A 21,718-nucleotide genomic window follows, 5' to 3' on the forward strand; every position below is an offset into this window, starting at 1 on the left:
AGGCACTGCAAACCGCCAAGACCTTTCTTGATACACTTTTATTCCCCGGGATACTGGACCGACAGTTTCATATAAAAAGCGCCGCGCCCGGCACTCTGGAATGGATATTTGAGACTGAAGATAGAGATATCTCGGATCAGATGGACAGTTCAGGCCTTCCTAAAACCACATCAGATCGCGACGGTAGGACCTCAGTCAATGACGTTTATTCGTCGGAAAACGGAAACCATTCCCGGGCGGCGGACCACAAGCCCTGGGATGATTTCGCAGCATGGCTCCGTCATGACAGTGGGGTCTACTGGGTAAACGGGAAAGCAGGCTCCGGGAAAAGCACTCTGATGGCTCACATCGTCGATGACCCCAGGACTATGAAGGCACTCGATGCATGGCGGGGGAACAAAAGTGCCACATTATATCCTACTTCTTTTGGCGCCCCGGGACTGACATGCAAAGAAGCATCATTGGTTTGCTTCGAAGCTTGCTTTACCAAATCTGCGGCAAAACCCCCGCCGGATCCAAGCTCTTATGAATCGCCTGGCCATTGGGCGGTCTATGATCCATAGATGGACCGAGAAATTGCTGAAAAAGGCACTTTACGAGATAATCAATATCGCCACACGGAGTCGGTTTTGCATTTTTGTCGATGGCTTGGATGAATATGCGGGGAACTATGCAGAGCTTGTCGACCTCTTATTCGATCTCCAAGGCTATTCGAGGGTGAAATTCTGCGTTTCGAGTCGCCCCGAGGTCCAGTTGAGCAAAAGGCTCTCCTCATGCAGGACAATACGTCTGCAGGATCTGAACCTGGGTGATATTGCTCACTTCACCAAACTGAAATTATTTAAATTCGGAATTGGCCCTGGCACTGGCTACGGAAACCTAAGCTATACACTCGCTGAAAGAGCCGAAGGCGTCTTTCTGTGGGCAGTTTTGGTGTCGGAATCCTTGGTACGAGGTATCGAGGCTGGTGATGACAAGGAAGTCCTATTGAAGCGGATCGAAACGACACCACAGGGCCTAAACGAACTCTTCAAGTCAATGATGAGCAAAGTCGAAAGGGTTCATTACGAAACACTTGGCATGTATCTGACCGCTTTGAGCATTGCGAGTGGAACCGTTCTTTTATCGATTGCGAACTTGACCGCGTCGAGGGCCCCGGTTGCTTTATCTTCCCTTGATGATTTCGAGATCGCTTGTAAACAAACCGAAACTCAAGTGGTAGCTCAGAGCGCAGGGCTGTTAGAGGTCCACGACTTTGACCTTGGGTCTAGGCAAACCACAGGTATCGACCGACACGGGATATTCGATGAAAATGTATGGAACCCTTCATCTGTTTGGCTCAAGTCAAAAGCTCCAATACCCCTTTCCCACGCGAGCACCAGACAGGCGCAGTGAAGTACCCGGCGACATTGAGATATGAGGCTCGAGGGATCAAATGGGTGCATCGATCTGCGTATGACTTTGTTTGGGACCAGCAAAATGCCACGGAATTGAATCCATTGCAAGCTACATCCGACGACGTCCTCCAGCAGTTGTATAGAGGCTATTTGGCTCTTATCACTTCTGCACCGTCTTCGGCGGTTATCAACGACATATACGAAGACCACAGCCTAACGGAAGTTAGATTGCTGTGCCTTGTGGGCAGTATGAAGAACTTCTGGAATGCACACACGTCGGCCACCCGGAAAGCTACCGACCATCTGCGTTTATTGCTCGATACGATGGATTATCAGGAAATGATCTCCGCCGCCAAAGAGCATGGCAACCCAAAGTCCTTCCCTCCTGGTTGGGTATTCTGGGACCTATGTCTCAATGCCAGGTACTGGCAGTATGTGGTGGACGATTTCGATAAATTGCCTTTATCCTCTTACGGCCGTTTATCAGAAGAGTTGTTATTCTGGGGCTCAGACTTGTTCGAGAGTACAAGTCGTATGTTTCGAAAACGTATCGCTGATGTCTTTGAATCGCCACGGCACGGACTTCGAATCAGGCTTCTATGGACAACCCACCCTCATCACCGGAGCATCTCATATAACCTGTCACCGAATCGAAGGGTACCCCCATTTCTCTTGCAACGGAAACGTATTTGGCTGCTTACACCGCAAAAGCCATATCCAAGTCTGGCCACCGTGTCGAACCGGAAACAAGAGATTACTGGCATGACATCACTGGTCAGTTGGCGTTATTCATTGAAATAGCACGCGGAAGACGGCGTTTGTACATGCAAGCCTCTGCGTTTGGCTTTTTCACTGAAGAGATATTTCAAGGTATGCCGTGGAAACCTCCCATTTACCATTTCCGACCCGATACTATTTGTTTTATCTGTTTCCCGTGGGAAGAGGGGTCGGATCAATCTGATGAGATGGCTCTGGAAACCGAACGCTTCCTGTGTTTCGAAACCTGTCCCGAAACAACAAAGTGCATATCTCGTCATCTCAAACAAGAAGGGGACGAGTACGCGACGACACCAATACGATTCATAGCGACCCCCGCGGAGCTGGAAAGGTGCCACCAGGCAATTATCGACGATGTCCAAACCAAAAAAGGACTTGGACGCAACCGACCGACTGCTTGTGCTTTCGTGTATCAGGGATCATCTACATGTCCTGTTGGAGTCCATTTGGCAAGAGCCCACGCCAGCAGACTGAGTCACTAACCCAGCAACCTCCGGCAGCTGTTCGCTCTTTGGGGGCGATACACCATTAGATGTCGTCAACGAGAATGACGTATTGGGCTCCTGGAATGTCGCAACGCCCACTAAACACCGGACTGCACATAACCCGCCAGATAGAAGTAATTAGATAGAATTCTACTCAATAATGATATTACAGGTAGAGGGCTTGACGGTACTATTAATTATGTTCATCTACGATACATAAATTTACTACAGTTTCCCAGCACGATACACGCAATTAGGCCTCGGTTAGGAACTGAATACCAAAAGCATTTATATGTAGATACATCTGAACCCTTCCGTATTTTCGTCTTACGATTCATCTGTTCGATGCATACAACAACATGAGATACAAAAAGACCGTATTCCTGACACTCGAATATACCAAAACCCTACCCAACAACTACTTATGTAGTCCACGAAAGAGACCAATCATCTCCCACATGCCAACTTAACACCCTAATCCCGCCGGAACCACCGTCCTATTAACCGGATGCCCCGCCTCCAACGCCCCTATGAGATCGTCAGCCCGCGGCGGGTAGATCAGCGTCTCGTTGATCCAGCGCTTAAGCGGTTTAGCCGCAGCGCCCGAGAGCGCCACCACGGCCTCATCGCCCGAGCCGGCCGCGAAGATGGCGTCGTGGCGTCCCAGGTCCAGGATGGTGCCCAGCATGACCTGGCTGTACCGCAGCGCCGGCAGCCCCAGCAGGTCCGCGGCGGCGTTGTGGCCGGCGTAGCGGCCCATAGGCATGGCGTGTTGGCAGGACATCTTGGTGTATTCGGCTTCTGACCCCACGGTGTTGGGATCGTCGTTATCGTCTTCGTCGGTTCGAGCGCAGGCGGTGTCGCCGGCGGCGTAGATGGCCTTGGCCTGGGGGCAGCGCAAATGGGCGTCCACCATCAGGCGGCCGAATCTATCCTTGTCCCCCGGGATCTGTCGCGTTAGGGGCGCCGCGACGGTGCCGGCTGTCCAAATAGGGGTCAGCGTCTGGATCCGCTCCCCAGTGCTTGTTAAGACGCCGCTGGCGTCGACGCCGGTGATGGCGGTGCCCAGCTTGACCTCGACGCCGAGGCGCTCCAGTGTCTGGAGGATAAGGGGCCGCATGCTGGATGGGAGATCGGGTCCGACGACTTCGGCGAGTTCAATGACGATGACGCGCGTCTTGTTTCCCGAGACCGGGGATCTTGGCGAGACGTCCTGGCAGCTCGGCGGCCAGCTCGAGGCCGGTGTAGCCGCCGCCGCAGACTACTACGGTGTTGCGGGCGGAGGTCGCCTGGATTGACGGCAGGTTCTTGAGGTGGGTTTCTAGCTGGACAGCCCTCTCCAGGTGATCGACTGCGAAGGTATGCTCCTTCAGCCCGGGCACATCTGCAGGCAGTATGTTATGGCTGCCGGCGGCTAGAATGAGGTGGTCGTAGGAGAGGGTGGAGCTCAGTCTGGCCGCATTCACAATGACCTGCTGGTTCTCAACGTTGATGGATTGAACGCTTCCCTGTATGAATCGCACTCCAGTGGTCTTGAAGAGCTCGAAAAGGGGCTCGCTCATGGCGGCGACGTTCTCCTCATAAAGCCGGGGCCGGACCACCAGCTTATCGTCAGGTGCGATGACGGCCACTTCAATCTCTTCCGCTGATTCGGGTGTTTGCTGAAGAGTTATGTTTATGAGTCGCTTAGCGGCGAGTGCGCTCATCAGGCCGGCAAAGCCAGCTCCAACTATGATGATTCTCTTGGCCATATTAGCGGTCTGACGCTGTCGTTCTGATGTCTGATGTCGGTAGTGAATGTAATTGCTAGTCTGGCTCTATCCGATCTATTTGCTGTGACATGGTCGCGTCGCGACCTGCTTTAATACCGTGAACCATGATCATTGGCATCGTATGGTATTGGAAGAATGTGTGATACGCTGTGCAGCATCTCCAGTGCGGCGCTGAATCCGGGAACTCGTTTATTCGGGAAGACCGCCGAGTGTGGGATTTGAATGGGTCGGGTGGTTTGATGCCCTGTAGCAGGGGGCATTACAGGTGCATTGCCGCCTGTGCGTTGCCTCTGGGAGGTGCTAGAGAGCTATGCTTTAGTGCTGACATGGCCTGCAATAAGCCGCCCTGCAAAATTCTGTCGGTTACCCGCTAAACGGTTCCCCGAATACCCGAGTCGACGTGCTGACTCACCCCAAAAAACCCGCCTATAGACAGTCTAGCCCCCGCTTAAAACCAGGACGTTACTCAGGGGTTTAGTGGCTACGACGAGTTCCCGGCCACTCTAGCTGTCTGTTCGTCAATCCGCAATCCAATTCCGGGACACAAACGAAAAATCCCACGATGAACACCACGCCAAACTCGGGCACTTCCCGGAAAGCCAGCGGACCGCGGGTGGTACTGGCCTGCATCCAATGTCGCGAGCGGCATGTCCGGTGCAGCGCCGAACAGCCCCAATGCCGCCGATGCGTTGCTGATGGGAAATCATGTCGCTATGCCAAATCACGGAGAGGTGGGCTCGACCGAGCCGCACTAGAAGCACGGCGCAAGCGTCTCGAGGCAGAGTCCGCCAAAGAAGCAACTACCTCATCACCATCAGTCGCCGACTCGGATCAGTCACGAGAAGGAACAGCCGGAGCTCGTCGCCAAGATCGGAGCGAAGAGCCCGACTGGTTGCGGATGTTTGTGGAGACGCCACCAAGTCAGACGCCGCAATCCGAGGTCAGCTACAACGTCGCGTCCGGCATGTCCACCAATGGCTCTTCGAGGTCAAGCTATCACCCGGAATCAACAACAACAACAACAAGAACTGTGTTCCCAGACGCAAATATCGACACATACTATCTTCACTTCCACAAATTCCACCCATGCGTGGTCCCCAAACCCACTCTAGAGCGTCTGGTCAAAGACCCAAGCTTACTAGAGAAACTGCATCCCCTGGTTTCTGTAATGAAGTATATCGGCTCGCTTTTCCGTTCTCGTTCTAAGTCGAAAGAGGCGATGCTCCCTCCGCCTATTATACCCCCAAGCTCAACATCCTGTCCCTTCATGGTACAGTGCCACCTCCTCTACTCCGTAGCGCTATATTGGACCGACGAGAAGTCCAGGGCGCACGAGCAGCTCAACGCTGCTATAGATATGGCAGTGGAGCTAGGTATGCATCATCGGTCTTTTGCTACCGAGCATGGTGCTGGGGATGCTGTTCTAGGAGAGAGCTTCCGGAGGACCTGGTGGCAGTTGCTCAGCATCGAGGCTTCGACCGCGGCAACTGACAGGAGTTTCGCTTTCCGTGTCTGCGAGATTGAGACGACAGTTGATCTCCCGTGCGAGGAGGACGAGTATGAATCTGGCGTAAGTGCATCTCCTTTTCAATGCCCCTGTTCGCTCTTTGAGATCTGCTTGCATCTTCTTGCCTATGCCTCTCACAGTATATAGAATGGGTCATACTTACCTCCTTAATAGGAAATACCGACGCCTCGGACGTGGGATGATTACTGCACCCGAGAACTTGAGACTGATGGTCCGGGTTACTCCTCATTTGCCCATCTCGTTGGTGCCTACCGCAGTATTACCTCGGTACTCAAATCTATCCCGCCCTTGACCAAGCCGCAGGGATCCGCAATGGTGATACAGGAGTTTGACACCGTCATAGACGGATGGCTTCACCTCCTTCCCGAGTCAAAGCGCGAAGTCATATCAGAGAACGGTGAGATAGACGAGCTTATGTTTCAGGCACATATGCTCGTTCACACGTAAGTATTTCACCGACCCTTTCCCCTTCCCCCTTTCCTGCGTAACGACATTCGGCATACCTCAAGCCAGTAAACCCCATACCCATCAAACAACTGACACGTATAATTACTCAAACCATCAGTGCCACCCTCACCGTCCACCGCCCCTTCTCCAAGCTACTCTTCCACCCTCTCGAGACCATGTCGAGCTGCATCACCTACCCCTCCGACGAGCACATCGCCAAAGAGTCCCTCATCGTACACACGACGCGGTGTCTGCGGGCCATTGAGGCGCAGGTTCGACTGCTGGCCTTACCCGCCGACCGCTTCAGCCACACACCCTTCGTCGTCTGCATGGTGACGACGGGCGCGATCCCGCTGCTCTCGGCATGCCGCACCATCTTCTCAGGCGAGAAGCTCGCCGTCGGCCGCAACCAGCTGCGGCTCATCATCGGGTGTCTCAAGGCCCTGGCCGAGACGTGGCCCAGAGCGGCGAGGTATGTACGGGAGATCCAGGAGCTGGCTCGGATCCTCCTGACAGTACCAACGGCAAAGCCGACTCCCACACCAGCATCAGACTCAAGGCAGGCTGCGGCGGACAGCGAGGCGGTATCGTTGGGGCAGGATGATCCGCCTCTCGGTCATGCCATTCTGCCCTCAGTTGGGGTGATGCCCGAAGTCAGTAACGAGTGGTCATCGGCCGACATAATGGCTGCGATTTCTTCCATGCCCACGCTTGGCGCTGGATGGAATCTTAATGACTTGTCATCTGGTATGTCTCCATGGTGGCCGAGCTGCTGAGATAGAGTACCGCGCAGCTACATTGGATTTGAGCTCTGGAAGACCTCTTTCTCACCCACTGCTCCGCTCCAAATATACCTTCAACGACTAATGATGCAATCATGGTGTTATTCAGTAATCTACCTTCCTTATTGACCTGAGGCGCTTTTTCTTGATGGACTTGCGCTATAACGGACATGTTACAAGCCGGGACATCCATGAGGTCATCTCCGGGGGTTACATCATGCTGTTGCTTGCGCCGAGGCCGAATGTAACCCCCCAGGTGCACGAGAACATCGCGGGGTTCCCACTTTACCCCATATTCCTGCACTGCGGAGTTGATCCCTCATGGAATTACCAGCATGGCTTAACCTTCCGGTAAGTGGCGGCCAAGCATGTGAATTCGATGACCTGTTGCATTATTCGTTCAAAGGAGACTCGGAAACTGAGCCCCATGGATAAAGCTCGGCTCCCACCACCAGCGTGCATAAATGCACACCGAGTAACTGCCGAACATCATCGTGCCTCTTCCTTTGGTGGAATAACTAACAAATACTACGTCTAGCCGGATAAAGCTAATTAGCAAATACTCACAAAGTCCGGCTAGCTCTGGCCACTGAACATGATGATTCTCCGCATCTCGCATCTCATGATACCCCGAGTCCTATGTAGCTGCGTAGTGTGCCTTGGGATCCCGATCTATGGCCAGTGACGTAGGATGTAAGCTGTGATGGCAGCTATAAAGGGTTCCCCAAATTCCTTTCAACCTCGCTCGAGCCCGGGAGGCACGAGCATGTTTCCTGTTTCTCGCGACCTCTTCTTTTGCGGCATCACAAGACTACAGTGCCAGATACTCGCTAACATGGCGTTTCGATGTGTCTTCCTTTCCATCGCGCTTCTTGCGCTTCCCGCCCATGTCTTCGGCCAACAACCCTACAATGACTGGGCAAAGGCGTACGCAGAAGCCGAGGAACTGGTCGGCAGCTGGACGCGCTACCAAGTAGCCAATGTTTCAGTCTTTGATGGGACTGCGCCGGGCCACGTGCCCTTCACTGCCAAAGACGGTACGCTGCATCAACCCTAACTTCTCTCAAGACCCCGGTTTCATCTAACGACATATGCTTTGCTCGATAGGCCCCATGGGCTTGAACGGAGGCCGTGGCGTCTCGGGCTGGATCGCCGCCCAGACGCTCGCAGCTTCCTGGGATCCCGAGCTCATCGAGAAGCAGTACGGGGCTATGGCTCGCGAGTTCCGGAGCAAGGGATACAGCATGCAGTTAGGCCCTGTCACTGGGCCCATGGGTCGAAGCCCTCTGGGCGGTCGAAACTTTGAGTCTTTTGTAAGTCCGCCGGCGGGAAATCCTGACTCACGTCTAGTGGATGCTTCATCCTGCAATATGTTTCATAGGAGGTACCTTTGCTAATTTGCATCTGTAGGGATCTGACCCGTTTCTAGGAGGAATGATGTATGTGTTCCCCTCTGGTCTGTGGAGTGGAAAGCCAGTTATACTAACCAATGTCTCTTAGGTTCGGTGCAGCCATCAAAGGTATACAACGCCAGGATGTCATCGCCTGTGGCAAACACTTCGTTGGTAGGCATATACACATTGAGAGGCCCATGGCGAAACCCTTATAGCTGATAATTATGACACAGGCAATGAACAGGAGACAAACCGGACCAGGCAGTTAGGATGTAAGTTTATGTCCAGTTACAACTGATTGATAAGGGGCTTGTAAACTGAACTTACCCCCTAGTCGGAGAGGGCTCCCCCGACGGTACCGATCGATCATCCACCAATATGGATGACCGTACCCTTCACGAACTATACTTGTGGCCCTGGGTCGATGGTATCGCTAATGGTTTGGGCTCGGTCATGTGTGTCATGAACCGCGTGAATGGCACTGGCGGCTGTGAGAATGACTATACCCTGAACCAAGTGCTCAAAAGGAAGTTGGGTTCAAAGGCAAGTTTTCATCTTCTGCGTCGTTACCAGTCCGTCCCTATATCTTGGCTACTAACTCATATCGCCTTCAGGTATGGTTATCCCCGATGCCACAGCACCAATCAACCGCACCGCCGCCCTCGCCCACGGTCTGGACTGGAACTCCGGCCTAAACCTAGCCGACATCTCCGCCCTGATCGACGACGGCACGATCCCTGAGGAAGTCATGCGAGACCACGCCATCCGCGTCGTCGCGACCCAGCTCAACTACAACCTACCCCAGGACCAGTACCCCAACCCCGCCACCACCGTCAACCTAAACGTCCGCGAACCCGAGAGCGCCCCCTTATCCGCTCCGCAGCGGCCCAATCCATCGTCCTCCTCAAGAACACGGCCCATGCCCTTCCCCTGAAGAACTTAACTTCAATCAGCATCTTCGGCCTCGACGCCGCGCAGGCCGTGACCGGCCCCGCCATGGTCCCCAACGTCTACGACTACCAGGGCGATACCTACGCAGGCCACCTCGCGTCCGGCGGCGGCAGCGGCGCGACGCCGATGCCGTTTCTCGTGGATCCCCTCACTGCGCTCGCGGCGCGGGCTGCGGCCGAGACTTTCGAAGTACGGCACATTGCATCTGACAATTACACTGTGCTACCTTCCGGGAGTGTGAAGCCAGGCGGCGGCCCGCTCGATTCGGTCTCCGGGTTCGCGTCGGGGTCGCAGTACTGCATGGTGTTTCTCAATGCGTTCGCGAAGGAGGGCGCCGACCGGCTCACCCTAGCTGACGAGACGGGGGATAAGCTTGTTAATGATGTGGCGGGGTATTGTGCTAACACCATCGTGGTTTTGAATAATGTCGGTATCCGGCTTGTTGATGCTTGGATTGAGAACCCCAACGTAACGGTACGTCTTATTACCTCCATAAAAATGGTTCTTCCAGAGACGGATCTGGCGCAGACTGGTGAACTACAAGTTTCCGGGACTGACTATCTGCTCCACAGGCCGTCCTGAATGCCGGCGCCCTCGGCCAAGAAAGCGGCAACGCCATCATGGACGTCATCTTCGGCGACGTCAACCCGTCCGGCAAGCTAGTCTACACCATCGCCAAGAAGCTGGAAGACTACAATGGGGAGATCTGCCCGTGCTGCGAATGCGACTACACCGAAGGCCTGTACACCGACTACCGCCACTTTGACCAGGCCGGCATCGAACCCCGATACGAATTTGGGTATGGCTTGTGTAAGTGTCCTACATACTTCTTATGAAATTGTAGCGCCGGCTGACAAGCCGCGTCTCTTAACTACTTAGCGCACACCAACTTCACCTACGGCACCCTCGAAATCTCCAAGCAGCCGAGCGGTAGCGAGCCCCTGTCCGCTTACACCACCGGCGAGACCGCCGACGGCGGCCCCGCGGATCTCTTCGACGAGCTCGTCACCCTGACCGCGACCCTCACCAACAGCGGCTCCGTCGCGGGCGCCGAGGTGGCTCAGCTGTACCTCGGCTTCCCCGAGAGCGCCAAGAGCCCTGTCCGGCAGCTGCGGGGCTTTCAGAAGACCTTACTGGAGCCGGCGGAGACCCAGACGGTTTCGTTTACACTTCAGAGGCGGGATGTTAGTATCTGGGACACCGTGGCGCAGAAGTGGAAGATCGAAGCCGGGACTTATACCGCGCAGCTTGGGAGGAGCAGTCGGGATATTGCTTCGGAGGCGGAGTTTCAGTTGGCTACTACGGGTGCTTGATTGAGGATTTCATTGTCTTGTATATGTATTGATGCAAGAAACAGGACGCAGTCTAGCTCGTTGAGTCGCTTCCATCCCCGTTTTGCAAGTGAGGTAAATACCAATGGGGTGGGTTCAAGTAGGGCAAATACAGATGTATCGAGACGTCAGGCTCGTGCGGCTCCAGAAACACCCTCCTAGCCATTTCCGCGTGCCGTTCGGCCAAGAGCGCCTTCCTCCGCTTCTCGCGTTCCTCCACCCAATATTCCCAGTCCGGGTTTGCCAGTGTCTCCGTGTGCCTCTCCATCCAACTTTCGACCTTCCGACTAATCGCTTCGTCCCCATGTCGCTCGTGAAATTCCGCGAGATCCTCCAGCACCTGCTGGCTGAGACCGTGGTCCACCCTCCGTATGCTAGCTTGAAGCTGTGCCTCCTGAGCGGCCAGCAGGTCGCCCTTTTCGGCTCGGGGGACCAGCCAGTCCAGGTACGTCTCGCCGGGCCTGTACTGGATCTGATTCTCCGTACCAAGACGGCCCATGAGATACTGACGCTCATCCTCGATCCATATGTGCTTTATAGTTTCGTGATTCACCATCAATTTTTTGTAATACTCGGGCCGAGCCATGGGCTCCCATTGGTGGAGTACGTTGTCGGCATAGATGATGGTGTCGCGCAGGTCCATTAGCCAGGGGTGCAGCGCCGACACGTAGTCGTCCACCGTGACGAACCCCGCTTCCGCGCCCGTGTTCGAAGACGGCTTAACCGTCAACTTCCACTTCTTCATCGGCCGGTCTTCGACGTGATACATATGCTCCACCTCGCTCCAGTAATCCTCCCAAATTTCCAGCGCGTCGATCTGGACCGTGATGGAGCTGATCTTGGGCTCGGTAAGCGGCGCCGCGGCAATCGGGTGACGGGTGGCGGAGGTGGTGGCCGCACTTCCACCACCACCGTCTGCGGCGTTGGCCATTGTCTCTTGGATGGTAATGTATGGCTCACGTTCGAAGTAGCCCTTCTCGCGCCAGTCTGGCCGCATCACGGAGACGGCGTCGGCCAGGGGGACTTGCAGTTCCCAGTAGAGCCTCGCCGCCTCGGGTGTGAGACGTGAGCGTTGGCCCGCATTGAAGAGCTCCTCGAATGATGGGAAAACAGACATGCTGATTGTCAAGTGCTGGGGGAAAGATATCTGGCGACGAGATGATGGTGATAGTTGTGAGGAGGCAACGGCTTTACATGTAGAGACCAATATCGGGAATGGGAAAAGGGCCGATTGGGTCAAAAAGATGCCACGATCCCCATAGAATGCGCTGGTGCCTGGTGCCGGCGGGGCCTATACCCTGGCCAGCTCCCCAAATCGGACGACTAAGTCCCCTTGAAATGAGAGTATGGATCTGGCGCGGATATGTGCGGAAAGCTGCAACTGTTCTTGTCTTCATTGGCCGTGAACAGTTGACTCTCTCCTGGCATTACTTTTCTCATCTAAATGTCAGCATGAAATTTATCACTGGTTTGTGGTTTTAATGTTCTGTCCTGTCGCCTGCCTCAATTTGGTTCTAAATAGGATAATATGTTGTCCGAGTTATAACTACGTCAACCTGAGGGAGACTCATTCAAATGCTGCCTAACTATCTTACCTATCCCCTCTGCCTAGAAATTCGAGGTGCCAGCGTAGTAATAAAACAGGGGTCTAGGAAGAACCGTATGAGAGATGTGACATGTAGCAGAGATAAAGTAATAGGTCGTATCTCTGGACGCCAGAAAACTTCCAAGCTGCTCAGACACCCGCGAGTACACTATTTCAAATATTTCCGAGACTTTCAGTGACCAGTAATATGCACTAGCGTCTAACGCCGGTTCCAATGAAATAATTCCAGACTTTCTTTGTTCATGTAAAGGATATAATTTCTACGCGAGAATGCATTTACCGGAGTAAGTAGTATAAGACCACGAGAAACCCGCTTGCTGGTACCAATACAATCTTAGCCTCTGAATCTGTCTTTACACTCAACGAAACTCGGCAAAATGCAAATCCTCATAACTTGCTACAACGTGGATGTTTTCTCCGGAGCCCTACCAGGCTACAGTCTACTCACGCTACTACCAGGTGACGAAAGCGAACCAACAGAGCCGGCCTCGATCATCCCTGGTACTGACCGGCAATTTCGATTGACCCTGGAGACCAGAAAGAGCCGATTGACGTACGTCTATAACTCTGTGTTGAGAGACCCAATACACCTCATTCGGCAAGCGGCGCAGCAGCAGCAGCAGGAAGCCCTCTTGCCTTTGAGTCAGCTCATTGTCACGCTCTTCCTAACAAAGTTGGAGTGCCCCCTGATTCCGATGTTCCCGAGAGACCTACACGAACCAACAATAACCACAATGTTGCGCTCGTGACGGAGCTATCGCTCGGGGGCACCTTGGCGCGAGGTTTCATACCAAGCTGGATAGGGATGCGGACAGTCTCGCTCTGGACACGGAGTGCGTATCGAACCACGACGAGCTCAAACTCCACATTGTGGGAGCGGGAGAGGACAATGAGTTCATGCCCGGCTTGATCTTTTCACTCGTCGAGCTCTTCCTGCGGGGCGATGCGATTGGGCCAAGGGCAGCGGATGAAGCCCTCCTTGGCTTGTCATCTTGTCTAGCTCAACTGAACGAGGATCGATACGTCCATGCTCTGTATGAGGCATTGGAAGGCTTGCGGCATTTCTCTGGGATGCATGCTCATGTGATGGAGTTCGGCGCCCCCTGCGGGGTAGACTTCTTGTTTACTAAGGAATAGGGGCTGAGTATCACGCTTCCAACAGGGCATTGGACCATGCTACATGGAAGGGATATAATCAAAAGAATTTTGTGGTTCTAGGGTATGATGTATGGAGGGCTTGGGGTAGACTTTCGTTTCCGGGGACGGCGAGCATCAAGTACAAGAGGCTCGGTGCAGTCCTATCACTAATAACCATTCATTGAGCCATATTTACTTAGTCTGTTAGGGCCAATATAGCACTATCCAGCCAAACTCTACCTACGCCGCCCGTCGGAGTATCACTCGGACAACGGTATCTTGAATCCGCCCTTCACCTGGTGCGTGAAGACCATGCCGGGATCTACCCTCTTTCTCAGCGCCTGCAGCTTCTTAATGTTGTCCTCGCCATAGCTCTTCATGACCTCCTGCCACGGCGCCGCATAGTTGAAATAAAGGAACGGATCGTATACCCCCAGCTCCTTGGCCTTCCTCTCTACCTTCGCGACCAAGAACCGCGCCGCGTCGTACACCGTCTCGTCGTCGGCCGCATCCTTCCAAGAGGGCGAGATGACGAGCGTGCCGAGCGTCTTGGTGCGCGTGGCCAATCCTAGCGCATTAGTTCCGTTGCCTTCGTCGCTGTTCTTGTTGTTATACAAGGTCGGCGGGATGGGCTCGATGCAGATGTTCCAATGAACGCCCTTCACTTGCGCCACCTTTTCGACCGAGGCGCGGTACGCATCGTAGACGCCGCGGATCATGGCCTCGGTCGGGATGAAGGTCGTGGTGGCGCTCAGGTATCGGTTCGCCTGCGGCGGCCGGAACGCCGTCGAGCGGTTCGCCAGCGCGGACATGCTGGCGACGCCGGGCGGCATCCCCATATTAGGCTTGAGGGTCTGCAAGGCCAACGCGGGCTTATAAAACTCCGGGAACTCGTCGCCGGACGGCCGCGTGTACACCATCTGGTTCGTGGCGACGGTGATGCCGTGCTCGCCGATGAAGGCCCAGCCGGTGAGAAAGTACGCATTGACGTCGTAGTTCTCGGCCTCCATGAGCCGCGCAAAGACGCGGGCCTGGTTATCGACATCGGCCTCGGTCGACGGACAGACAGCCAACGTCGACCACAGCTCGCCCTGCTCAAACGTCCGGAACGTGAAGCTCGTCACGATGCCGAAGTTATTAGACCCCCCGCGCAGCCCCCAAAACAGATCCGCGTTGGTTCCTTCCTCTTCGGCCTGCACGACCGAGCCGTCGGCGAGCACTACCTCGAACCGCGTCACCTGGTCGCACGTCCAGCCCTCGCGCGGCCCGAAATACGAGAGCCCGCCACCAAGCGTGAGTCCGCCGACGCCGACGCCCTCGATCTGGCCGCCCGCGACACTGAGGCCCAGCGGGTCGAGGACGCGGTAGACGGCGTCCCAGGTCGCGCCGGCACCGACCGTGACGCGGGACTTATCGTCGCTTAGTTCAATGCCGTTGAGACCGCGCAGGTCGATGGTGACGCCGTCGGGCGCGCTGTTGGCGCCCGCGAACCACTCGTGGCCGCCGCCGCGGACGGCGAAGGGACAGTTGGATGAGGACGTCAGTGACTTTACCACGGCGGAGACTTCGGCGGGGCTCTGCGGGGTTACGAAGCACGCCGGCTGGACGGCCGCGGCTTGGGGGCTGAAGTACGATTTTACGGATTCGGTGTAGCCATCGCTGCCGGGGAGGAAGACTTTGTCTTTGCCAAGGAGGTCGACCAAGGCCTGGCACTGAAGTTCGTGAACAGACATGCTCTTAGCAATCAAGACCCCCGATAGATCCCGAGGAAGATTTTGCATACCTACCTGGGAGAGAGTCTCACTATTTGCCATTTTGTTGTTCGTCCGAAGAAGCACAAGAGCGGTGGTTCGTCAATTCAGCCGTTGGACAGACTGATGAGAAATAACAGGATCAAATTCTTATTTGCGCCCTTATATGGAAAGGAACTGCGGAGTAATGGTTCGACTGCTTACCAATTGGGTGCAACATAACTAATCAGGGATTGGAAGCTACCTTCCAACAGCATAAGTAACCTCGACTTTCATTGGCGCGTTGGTTGGCTCGGTCCATGGAGCAGACGGCACCCCTGACTTCCATCCCCACCTTTACCGAAACCACGGTCCGCTGTTTGGTGCAAATCTGCCTGCCGAGACTTTGCGACAAGGTTCTTACACATATATCTGAGGATTGGTCACATAATAAAATCAGCACACAAGACCTTTTTGGGAATCCTCCGCCGATCTTGCCGTTGGTGGTTGTCGGTCGGGCCAGAGATGCGACGTTGAGGTGGAGAAGGGCAAGGTAAGGGTCGAGCTTGGTTCCATTCCTTCGGGAACAGAAACCTCGCCATTTGTCTAATAATTTACTCACTTCGCTCTCTTCTTGGTCTTCGGACCTTTTCTTTTCTACAGTTAAACCTACCTCCGCAATAAGCTGGCCCAACCACCTATCTAAGCAGAGAAGTTGACCAATTTGCCGCCATGGGCATGCAAAAAGGAACTGTCATCCTCACAGGGGCAAACGGCGGATTGGGCAGTGCCATCGTCAAGCAGCTCGATTCGGACGCGAAGTTCTCTGCTTATCACTGCATATACACCGTCCGCGATGCGACTCGGACAGAGCCCCTCAACTTGCATACTACTCATGATGTCGTGTCGCTGGATCTGACGAAGCTCGACAACGTCCGCGAAGTGGCAAAAACGATCAATGCTAGTTACCCTATTATTTCGAGATGACATCTTTCCTTCTTTCATATTTTCTGTCGTAATTTATCTTTCAGGTTTACGCGTGGAAAACCCGACCTGTGGCTAAGACTTCAAGTTACAGGCCCGAGTTGCGGCGGGACACATCCCGCCAATCCGCGCGCTCATCGTGAGCGCCGGCTACCAGGAATTTGGCAAGCAGACCTGGACGAGCGACGGACTGGACAATACATTCGCGACCAACTATCTCGGACACTGGCTGCTTATCCTCCTCTTGCTCGGAAGCATGGACAAGGAGGCTGGCCGTATCGTCTACATGGGCAGCCAAGCTCACGAGTAAGGTTTCTGGAACACTTATTCACTGTATTATGGCCGACTGACGAGCAACAGTCCCAAGGACCCCCGAAACTCCCGTACCGGAGCCTTCACCGACCCAAAATACAAGACCTTCGTCTCCGCGGAGGACGCCGCTGCCAGCTTCCACGCCATCGCCGAGGGCAAGTGGAGTCCGGCGACCGAAGACGCGGGGTTCCGTGGCGGGTACCGGCGGTACGGCGCCTCGAAGCTGTTCCTGGCCATGATGCAGCACGAGCTGCAGGCGCGGCTCGACGACGCGGACGCGGACCTCGGCAGAAACAACCGGATCTGCGTCGTCGGCGTGGACCCGGGCGTGATGTCGACCGGCATGCAGCGGCTCGCGCCCTGGGTGATCCGCGTGCTCATCTTCCGGATCCTCTACCCGCTGATCCAGCTCGTGGCCCCGAACAAGGGGCCGCGCCCGACAGGCCGCGCGGCGGAGGAGGTGTTGGAGGCGGCAGTTGCTGGTAGTGCGTCCGACGGGGACGGGGACGGGGACGGGGACGGGGAAAGATTAGAACTGCCAAGGGACGGGTACTTCCATGAGATGAAGGTCATGGAGACGAGCGAGGAGTCGCGGGATGCGAACAAGAGGGCATTGGTATGGAGGAGACGGTTAAACTGACTGGGTTGGCCGAGGGAGAGACTGCTCTGAGAAATTGGAAGTAGGTAGCGAAGGCAAACGGCCAGCTTCTTATTTGCGCAATAGCAATACACGGTTCTTCAGTTTCACTATCTTTCAAGTCCGTAGCTACCTAATCAACAATAAGTTCAAGCGCAAAGTCTCCGTGCTGAGACGATTATAGCCATCATATCTACCGGCAAGGACACTGGGTCGTAGATGATCTCCAGATCGATCCGCAGCGGTGCTATCACACGGTTGGCGCCATTTGTGCACGAGACGCTGCGGGGTCCGGATGAGGCGCAAGTGCATGTGCCAGGAGAACCGAGGCGACCTAGTTGTCGTGCTTCAACGGCCGTCTTCGGCGAAGGGACGGACCAGTTCCGGCCCCCCCGAGCGCTGGATCACAACCGCGGACGGCGACGGCCAGACCACTTGCAATGGGGCGTTTTTCTCGGCCATCCTTCTCGGCGACAACGTTTTTGCAGCCAAGGTCCTGGTGCAGTCCGACACGAAGCTTGTAGGCAGGTTTCCGTTCCCTTTGGGTCAATCGCGGCTGGTTCTTACCGTTGCAGCTTTTTGACTCGTCAGATGTTACGATCCAGGTCCTTTCAAAGCCAATAGAGTGCGTTCCACATTTCAAGTAACATATTGTCGTGAGCATATGGCAAATGATCGTAAGTTATCGGGCAACTACCGTTGTCCCATCAAGCGTGATTTGTTTCAATGTTGCCTAAAAGCAAAAAGGAAAAGGGGGCAGCATCGCTGGTAGAGTAGACCGTCTACGGACTAGCCTCCGCGGATCCGAGCTGGGCGACTGAGGCTGACAGTTTAAACGAGCAAGCGTAGTCCTAACCCGGACTAGCGCAACCCTGCCTATCTCCGAATGCCGACAGGGGAGTATCCACGGATCTGGGTAACCAAATGACTGGATATGTCGCAATTTGCACAACACCAAAAAGTATATCACGACCCAGATACAAGAATGTCACATGAATTCATCTCGCCCAGACAGGTTCCGACTTTGGATCCCGCATCTCTGGCAGAGAAACACAAACACAGTCGAGATGCCAATTTGTCGTATCGCAAGATCAAAAAAGCAAGAAGTGGAGCTGAAAACAGTGGCGCGCCATCCAGCCATCCTTACCCCAAGCCCAGCGGCATGATGGGTCTCAGTCGGCCCCACGCTATTGAGTTCTTCCAGCTCCAGTCATTTCATGGGAATGCGTTCTAGGCCAGGCTTACTACAGGAGGCTTACTGCTTACTTCCTAGCTAGCAGGCAGCAGGCTTCTCCGGTAGCACATATGTACGGGTAGTCGCGTTTTTTCCTTTTTCCTCTTGCTTATCTACCTAATGTAAGCAGCAACGCGACAGCAGCTAGTATGGGACTTTTCGTCTTTCCTCTATAGCGTCTGTCTCTCCTTTCGACGCTCGTTCCCTCCCTCGGCGCGCGCAATTGATTTAAGTTGATTGAGCAGGTTCTGACGTGCCGTGTGTCTGCTCAGCGCCGGTACTCCTGTCTCGCTTTGGAGTCTTACCGACCGTACGACATACACACAGGCGCACAAGATGGGAGCTATGCGTTGCGGACCGCGACCGCGGGTCGTTTTCTTGGTAACGGCCGCTGTGCTCAGTCTCTTGCTACTCCAATTCTGGCATCTGGCGCTGCCTGCCACCCGCCTTCCCCACGTCGTCACCAGTAATCTGGACAGTTCGTCGAAATCCGCGGGGACGCCGGCGAATGCGACGACAACGGATCATCCAGCAGCAGTCGCATCACCGCAACCGAGCCATGTTGTCCATGTTCCAAGTCCCAAATATGGTCCGAGGAACTCGACTTTAGGGGTATGTTGTTTTTATCCTTTCTCAATTCGACCGGCTATCGCCGGCTTTGGCGTTTGACCAACTGTTACTCACACCCATCATTGTAGTTTGATGCCATCCTCGCCTTGTCTAAGGGAGGCGAAACTTGGCGAGTCCAGGGTCTACACGCAGCTGGGGCTCTGACTGATGTGAAAATCACCATCCCGCCCCAGCCGACATGGACCAAGGAGATGATCGAGGCCTTCGCCAAGTTGGGGCCCACGACGGAGGGGATCCAGAAGCCGGGGGTCGGTAGCGCCGCCGCCTGGCTGGCCCACATCGACCTGCTCAAATACGTGATCCAGAGCGACCTCAGCTCCGCCCTGATCATGGAAGACGATGTCGACTGGGACGTCAACATCAAGGACCAGCTGAGCAAGGCGGCCGAGACGGTGCGCAACCACACCGGCGCGCCCTTCGAGGAGCAGAACCCCTACTCCAGCAACTGGGACGTCCTCTGGCTCGGCCACTGCGGCGACATCCCGCGCGACAACGAGACCTTCACCTTCTTCCAGGACCCCACCGTGGTGCGGCACTCGGCCTACGAGGGGTTCGCCGCCGGCTACCTCAGGGACCACTTCCCCGAGGGCCAGCGCGCCGTCTACAAGTCCCAAGGCGCCATCTGCACATACGCCTACGCGGTGAACCGGAAGGGCGTCCGGAAAGTGCTCGAGTACGTGTCTGGGGGCCAGGAGCAGGCGTTCGACACCAAGCTCTTCCACGGCTGCCGCTCGGGCGCGCTGGAGTGCATCTCGGTCAACCCGGAGCTGTTCCGGCACTTTACGCCCGATGAGAAGTTTGGGCAGACGAGCGAGGTCGACAAGCAGAACTGGGGCGGCGAGGAGAAGATCAGCAAGACCGCCGAGGGAGAGAAAAAGGGCGGCGCCGCGGCAGAATCGTCGAAATATAGCGTGGCCAAGAAGATCACCGGAACGACGAAGAATATCAAGGAAAGCGCGAGGTGTAAGGCACTTTGGGATACGACGTGCACTGGGAGGAGGGAGTCGATAACCGACATGATCAAGAACATTGCTTTTGGGCATAGTTAAATTTATCTGGGTGTGGCTCGGTAACACTGGAGCATATCAAGAGAAGAAGCATCTGGGGTTACATATAAAGAATAAATATACGGACAAACATATGTTCTCTGCAAGGGATGAGACCAATTCCATGGAGTAGCTCGTTCTAACGCTTTCGGGCCTTGACGACCACGAATCCTGGTTTATTGATCCATAACTGCCAGAACCCGGGGTCCGCTCTCACGACCCCTTGCTTCTCGCACGGCTCAATCTCGACGTCGGTAAACCCGTGGCGCTCATGCATCTCGGTGGACCCGGAATAGCTGACCTCGAGCGACGCGTTCTCAAGGTGGATCGCGGGTCGCCCGTCGCCGGTGCTCGGGATCGTGGAGCTGTAGTAGAGGCCCCCGGGAATTCGGCGAAGTCCTGACACGTCGGGCCATACTTGCCGCTCGACATGGCCTCACAGCGGGGGTCGCACGCGCGGACTCCGATGAAGCGGCCTCCGGGTTTCACCGCGGCGGCTATGTTTCGCCACAGGGCCTCGAGCACCTCGGGCTTGTCGACGTGGTCGAAGATCCAGTTGGCCATGACGACGTCGTAGGGCGGACTCAGGCCTGCTAGTCCTTCAACTCGTTCCGTTTCCGTAGTGGTACCAAATAGTGGCTTAGTCGCGTCCCCGTGGAACCATCGAAGCCTCTGCGCGCTCTCTTCGGGGCCCAAGAGCGCTTCGGCGTCGCGGCGGCCGACCGCCATCATCTCGTCCGAGAAGTCGACCACGTCCACGCGCGCGGCACCCGCCTCGAGAGCCTGTCGGGCGCGGAGCCCCGTGCCGCCGCCAATGTCTAGGACTGTGGCGCCACGGCAAAAGTCGTCGCTGCCGACGGCCGACGCGAAGAGCTGCGACTCTAGCTGGCCAAAGGGCCACTTTAGGAGTACATTGTACATGGAAGCCTGTTCGTCATAGTCCTGTTTGACTTTGTCGACAGTGGCACCAGATGGGGTGTTGGCCATTTTGGGGGAATGAGGATACGAGGTTTAGGGCTGGATGGGTGGATTGAGCTTCTGTGAATTGTGTGGTGAATTTTGGGACTTCAAAGGAATGCCGGCGAAAGAGTGCTATTTATGCACACCATGGAGCTTGCAACATGGGCCGATTCGGTGGACATCGGGAGGAGTTGCAAGCCCCGCACCGAGACGCAGGTGATATTACCGGATTAAGCAGCCGCTACATCTCTCGGAAGATGCGCTGAGCATTAAAATCTGTCTTTAGGTATTGCGCGGACGTCATTTCATTCCCACCTCGAGAAAAGAGTGTTATCATTTGAGTTCATGCCATTTGTTTGAGGCTACTCTGAATAGGGGCTAATGGTTTAGTCTACTGGATTACAATCCTTCAGACACCAGATCATAAGCCACCGCCCGGCAACATTTAAGATGCATATTCTGGAGTGTTAATGCTAAATCAATGAAAAGAGTGACGTTCTTATTTAGATTCGCCCCACCCCCCTGTTCTTTTCTACCCAGGCTACCTCCTTCGGAAACACAAGCCCGCGTATCCCACG

At 55.1% G+C, this 21,718-nt stretch overlaps 9 protein-coding genes across 9 annotated transcripts; 4 read left to right on the forward strand and 5 right to left on the reverse strand.

The window, feature by feature from the left end:
* Positions 1 to 3,125: 3,125 nt before the first annotated feature.
* PG997_014287 (FAD/NAD(P)-binding domain-containing protein) lies at positions 3,126 to 3,779 on the reverse strand (the record flags this gene model as incomplete). The annotated part of the gene is made up of 1 exon (XM_066818601.1): positions 3,126 to 3,779. The coding sequence occupies one exon, from the start codon at positions 3,777 to 3,779 to the stop codon at positions 3,126 to 3,128; it is 654 nt and encodes a 217-aa protein (XP_066660789.1).
* A 37-nt stretch (positions 3,780 to 3,816) lies between these two features.
* PG997_014288 (uncharacterized protein) lies at positions 3,817 to 4,410 on the reverse strand (the record flags this gene model as incomplete). The annotated part of the gene is made up of 1 exon (XM_066818602.1): positions 3,817 to 4,410. One exon carries the CDS (start codon positions 4,408 to 4,410, stop codon positions 3,817 to 3,819), a length of 594 nt encoding a protein of 197 aa, XP_066660790.1.
* A 583-nt stretch (positions 4,411 to 4,993) lies between these two features.
* On the forward strand, positions 4,994 to 7,182 carry PG997_014289 (C6 zinc finger domain protein; the record flags this gene model as incomplete). Its single annotated transcript, XM_066818603.1, has 3 exons — positions 4,994 to 6,001; positions 6,113 to 6,402; positions 6,525 to 7,182. 3 exons carry the CDS (start codon positions 4,994 to 4,996, stop codon positions 7,180 to 7,182), a joined length of 1,956 nt encoding a protein of 651 aa, XP_066660791.1.
* Positions 7,183 to 8,023: 841 nt separating this feature from the next.
* PG997_014290 (uncharacterized protein) lies at positions 8,024 to 10,846 on the forward strand (the record flags this gene model as incomplete). Its single annotated transcript, XM_066818604.1, is given in 7 exon segments — positions 8,024 to 8,225; positions 8,296 to 8,505; positions 8,917 to 9,147; positions 9,197 to 9,426; positions 9,444 to 10,007; positions 10,106 to 10,332; positions 10,462 to 10,846. The coding sequence occupies 7 exon segments, from the start codon at positions 8,024 to 8,026 to the stop codon at positions 10,844 to 10,846; spliced, it is 2,049 nt and encodes a 682-aa protein (XP_066660792.1).
* A 52-nt stretch (positions 10,847 to 10,898) lies between these two features.
* Positions 10,899 to 11,981, reverse strand: PG997_014291 (uncharacterized protein; the record flags this gene model as incomplete). The annotated part of the gene is made up of 1 exon (XM_066818605.1): positions 10,899 to 11,981. One exon carries the CDS (start codon positions 11,979 to 11,981, stop codon positions 10,899 to 10,901), a length of 1,083 nt encoding a protein of 360 aa, XP_066660793.1.
* Positions 11,982 to 13,867: 1,886 nt separating this feature from the next.
* PG997_014292 (6-hydroxy-D-nicotine oxidase) lies at positions 13,868 to 15,340 on the reverse strand (the record flags this gene model as incomplete). Its single annotated transcript, XM_066818606.1, has 1 exon — positions 13,868 to 15,340. One exon carries the CDS (start codon positions 15,338 to 15,340, stop codon positions 13,868 to 13,870), a length of 1,473 nt encoding a protein of 490 aa, XP_066660794.1.
* A 729-nt stretch (positions 15,341 to 16,069) lies between these two features.
* On the forward strand, positions 16,070 to 17,273 carry PG997_014293 (uncharacterized protein; the record flags this gene model as incomplete). Its single annotated transcript, XM_066818607.1, has 3 exons — positions 16,070 to 16,301; positions 16,402 to 16,627; positions 16,682 to 17,273. 3 exons carry the CDS (start codon positions 16,070 to 16,072, stop codon positions 17,271 to 17,273), a joined length of 1,050 nt encoding a protein of 349 aa, XP_066660795.1.
* A 2,052-nt stretch (positions 17,274 to 19,325) lies between these two features.
* PG997_014294 (uncharacterized protein) lies at positions 19,326 to 20,183 on the forward strand (the record flags this gene model as incomplete). The annotated part of the gene is made up of 1 exon (XM_066818608.1): positions 19,326 to 20,183. One exon carries the CDS (start codon positions 19,326 to 19,328, stop codon positions 20,181 to 20,183), a length of 858 nt encoding a protein of 285 aa, XP_066660796.1.
* A 136-nt stretch (positions 20,184 to 20,319) lies between these two features.
* Positions 20,320 to 21,167, reverse strand: PG997_014295 (uncharacterized protein; the record flags this gene model as incomplete). Its single annotated transcript, XM_066818609.1, has 2 exons — positions 20,320 to 20,545; positions 20,599 to 21,167. The coding sequence occupies 2 exons, from the start codon at positions 21,165 to 21,167 to the stop codon at positions 20,320 to 20,322; spliced, it is 795 nt and encodes a 264-aa protein (XP_066660797.1).
* Between the last annotated feature and the right edge of the window lie 551 nt (positions 21,168 to 21,718).

This window comes from Apiospora hydei (genome assembly GCF_038363865.1).
Source record: "Apiospora hydei strain CBS 114990 chromosome Unknown utg000010l_segment0_segment0, whole genome shotgun sequence".
Taxonomy (NCBI): domain Eukaryota; kingdom Fungi; phylum Ascomycota; class Sordariomycetes; order Amphisphaeriales; family Apiosporaceae; genus Apiospora; species Apiospora hydei.